The 4260-nt window shown below is 50.7% G+C and overlaps 2 protein-coding genes across 2 annotated transcripts in view; one reads left to right on the forward strand and one right to left on the reverse strand.

Moving 5' to 3' along the window:
- Positions 1–307: 307 nt before the first annotated feature.
- Positions 308–1201, reverse strand: MRPL55 (mitochondrial ribosomal protein L55). Its single transcript, XM_018558634.1, has 3 exons — positions 1137–1201; positions 809–1010; positions 308–460 (listed from the first exon to the last, which is right to left on the reverse strand). Exons 1-3 carry the CDS (start codon positions 1199–1201, stop codon positions 308–310), a joined length of 420 nt encoding a protein of 139 aa, XP_018414136.1.
- Positions 1202–3922: 2721 nt separating this feature from the next.
- The window catches only part of GUK1 (guanylate kinase 1), a 20471-nt gene continuing 20133 nt past the window's right edge, over positions 3923–4260 (forward strand). The window contains 1 exon segment of the mRNA XM_018558647.1: positions 3923–4037. Within this exon segment, the coding sequence (XP_018414149.1) occupies positions 3989–4037 (49 nt within the window). The 5' untranslated portion in view covers positions 3923–3988.

Genomic DNA, 4260 nt, shown 5'->3' on the forward strand with positions numbered 1-4260 from the left:
CAAATCCCCCCCCCCCCGTCACATCAGTCTCTGTACAGAGGAGCTTACACTCTAATGTCCCCTCCCCCACAGTCACATCAGTCTCTGTACAGAGGAGCTTACACTCTAATGTCCCCCCCACACAGTCACACACTATCATTATACATATATATATATAGCCCTGACATAGACCATGGCGCTGTACACCATGAACGTTACATAAAAATTATTACACAAAGAAAATTGATGTGAATAAAAAAAAAAAAAATCTTTATTGTTTGTTTGTGTCCCGAACATTTTATTTACACGTCGCAGGTCAGAATCGGGTTTATTTTTTCTTCCAGAACTTCTTGTACTCGTCTAAGCTGATGTCGGGGTAAATGTCCTTCTCCTCCTTCACCTTCCCCTTCTTGCTCTGGTCGCGGAGACGCTGCCGCACCTTCCGCTCTTCTTCTGTGAGGGTGGTGATGTCTATAGGCAGCTGTGGGGAGACATATGACCGGTCACATCATGGGAAACACACCCGTCCAAACCAAATTCCTGTACACACGCTGTGCCCATTATGAGGAGCCCCCACCATCCCTGTGCTGAGTTCCCAGGTCTGTACCCCCGCTGTGCCCATTATGAGGAGCCCCCACCATCCCTGTGCTGAGTTCCCGGCTCTGTACACCCGCTGTGCCCATTATGAGGGGCTCCCACCATCCCTGTGCTGAGTTCCCGGGTCTGTACACCCGCTGTGCCCATTATGACACTATTATTATACATTGATATAGCTCTGACATAAACCGCAGTGAAGTTGATACAATACACAGAGTCACATGTTCCTTACAGTGAGCAGTTTTCGTGGCTCTTTGTAGTGGATGGTGATGGTGGACCCGTCCGGATGGACCAGTAGCAGCGGGTAGGTCCTCAGGTAAGTGGTTCTGCTGCACTGGACAATGGTGGTCTTGTTGGCATCCTGTAGCTCGGGGGAGGTGTGGAGCCAGCACGAGGCGGGGAGAGAACGCTTGAGAGCCGCGTTCCGTGCAGAGCTGAAATGTAGCACAGAGAGAGGGATCGCGGTGAATCGGTTACTAGGGATGCACCGATAGCAAGGCCGAGTACGAGTACCGATACTTTTTCCAAGTACTCGCCGATACCAATTACCGATAGGTTACATTCGGGGGACTTTGTATTTGGCGGCCACATTGCTCATGTATGACAGCGTGCGTTTGTCATCCATCCGCGGCAACATAACAGGGATCACTTCAACGTCACCCGAACCCAGGAACATCAATGTAATACATCGCAGATTATATAGAGGTGGCGGCTGCATTCATTTTCTTTTCTAAGGCTAAAACATTTTCACCAGGTACAGAAAGATAGCCTTTGATCCTGCCAGAAATCCGGTGTCCCTGTAACCTGGAGTAGCCGTACATGGCGCAAAGTTTCACCGATTCCTGTAAATCAGATGAAAATCGAGCTGTGGGTGGCCCTCGCGGTACCACCTCAACTGAGTCTAAACAGACCCCTGATATTTCCATTTTAAAATAGCTATAGGTCACAGAGTCCTCCATCTTTTTTTCTGCAGCCCCGGCACTCAGTGAACAGGAAGTTCCCAGTACAGAGGCTTCCTGTTCATTCACAATCTGGAGATAGTAAATATTTACTTTGAACCCAGTCATAAATGAACAGGAAGTGATGTATAGCACTTCCTGTTCATTCATAGCTGGGGACATAGTAGGCTTACTATGTCTTCAGTTATTTATAAACACTGAGTGACTGGTACTGATTGCTCGGTGTTTGTGCTCCGCTCTCCATACTGACTGCTCTGCCTGTCAGAGGAGCCGAGTTATCCTCCTCACACCACCCCGCTCAGCCTCCTGACAGCACTCTCCTCCTTACAGCTCGGTGTTTGTGCTCCGCTCTCCATACTGACTGCTCTGCTTGTCAGAGGAGCCGAGTTATCCTCCTCACACCACCCCGCTCAGCCTCCTGACAGCACTTTCCTCCCCGCCTGCCCCACTCAGCCTCCCGACAGCTCTCTCCTCCCTACACCGCCCCTCCTAGCCCCCTATCAGCTCTCTCCTCCCGCACCACCCCTCTTAGCCTCCTGACAGCACTTTCCTCCCGCACCGCTCAGCCTCCTGACAGCTTCTCTCCTCCTCACACCTCTCCGCTCAGGACCCTGACAACACTCTCCTCCCTGCCCCGCTCAGCCTCCTGACAGCTTCTCTACTCCCCGCCCTGCCACCGCTCAGCCTCCTGGCAGCTTCTCTCCTCCCCGCACTGCCCTGCTCAGCCTTCTGTAACTTACAAACTGGTAAACTAGTCACCAGAACAGAAATAGATAGGAAATCTTCCATTGGGGACACTAGTTGTCCCTCTCTTTGTAGTGATTTCCTCTCACTTCCTGTTGTGAATATCGGACAGGAAGTGAAATCTACCCAAGGGGACACAGATGGCACAAAAAAAAAAAGCTGACGGGGTCATAACCCTCCCTTATTCTATCCAAAACTATAATTGCTGCTTTCAGTCTTGTAGTGAGGAAGTTATTGCCACATAACCATATCAGAAATATAGCACCGGCCCTGACCCAAAGGGGGGGTGGGGGTACAGAGGGAGAGCTGAAGGGGTTCACATCCAGATAACTCCAATCTGGCTGTGCCGGATCTCTCACAACCGCTCCATTTACCAGAGGACGCTGCTCAGGGTGGTGCCAGTCTTCCGGAGAGCCGCCATATCACCGCAGTACCCCGGGGACTCACAATGCCGATTGGTCAACGAAGAGAACCTCCCGCGTCACTGACAGACCTGAGAGGGAGAGAACAGATGGCTGACTTCTATACGGAGGATTCATACACAGAGCTGTGCGGATGTACACAGTGCAGCAACCCAATCACATTTCATCTGGATGACAAGGGATGCTGGGACTTGTAGTCCACCACAGCTAGGGGGAATCACGGAGGACACTGGGATTTGTAGTCTACCATAGAGGGCTCACTGGGAACAGTAGTCCATCATAGATAGTGGTTTCACAGGATGACAGGGGATGCCTGAACATGTAGTCCACCATAAGTAGGGGGATCACAGGATGAAACGGGATGCTGGGACTTGTAGTCCATGATAGACGGTGGGATCTCAGGATGAGAGGGAAGGTTGGGACTTGTAGTCCACCATAAGTAGGGGATAACAGGGGATGCTGGGGCTCATAGATGAAGTGATCTCAGGATGACAGTAAATGATGGGACTTGTAGTCCATGATAGACGTGGGATCTCAGAATGGCAGGGGACGCTGGGACTTGTAGTCCACCATAAGTAGGGGGATAACAGGGGATCAAAGATGACGGGATCTCAGGATGGCAGGGGGACTTGTAGTTCACCATAGACAGGGGGCTCACATTGCATGCTGGGATTAGTAGTTGCTCATTCACATGCTCAGTCCTAATAAAGAAATAAACATAATTAAATAATAATCATACACAAGTCTCTCTCGTTCAGATACTCACCATGGTCAAAGTCACACTGCTCAGCCAGGGCTCGCTGACAGCGAAATTACGTCATCACACTGAGCCCACAGCATTCACATGGCAGAAAAGGTGCCAAAATGCTTCCGACCACAAAGTGTCCGCTGCACTGGGCCATGTCTTACAGACGGTCGGCCATTTTGTTGAAGCCAATCACTGCGGAGAGCTCAGGGTAAAACTCAGGAATCATGGCCTCCATGGAGGAGACATTCTGGGTTGCCGTAGTTAAAAGCTCTTCCTTTAATAACACGTGGACCCGCCTGCCAAGTTGAGGGCATACCAACTCCCTGACTGTAGAGCTGAAAACATCGCGCCGCGCCTGACTGTTAGGCTGAAAATATGGTCCAGCCCCCCCAGAGGCTGAGCTGGTAACATAGCTTGCCCCCCCCCCGGCCGGTGATCTGAGAACATAGCCCCGCCCCTAATCGCGGAGCTGGTTACATGGCCTCGCCCCCCGGCTCTACCCTTGGGCACGTGGTCCCGCCCCGAATTTCAACTGACTGATGATCTGCGGGAGAGTAGTGAGCCGCTTCTTCTCTGCAGCTGCTGCAGGTACAACATTGTATCCACCTATCCCTCCTATAGATAACATTGTATCCACCAATACCCCCTATAGATTACAGTGTGTCCCTCTATAGATTACATTGTATTCACCTATATCCCCCTACAGATTACATTGCAGCCCCCTATACCTCTATATGTTACATTGTAGTCACCGATAGATGACATTGTAGCCCCCTATATGTTCTATAGATCACATTGTATCCACTTATAC

This window comes from Nanorana parkeri, unplaced genomic scaffold, assembly GCF_000935625.1.
Source record: "Nanorana parkeri isolate BGI_ZX_2015 unplaced genomic scaffold, ASM93562v1 scaffold351, whole genome shotgun sequence".
Taxonomy (NCBI): domain Eukaryota; kingdom Metazoa; phylum Chordata; class Amphibia; order Anura; family Dicroglossidae; genus Nanorana; species Nanorana parkeri.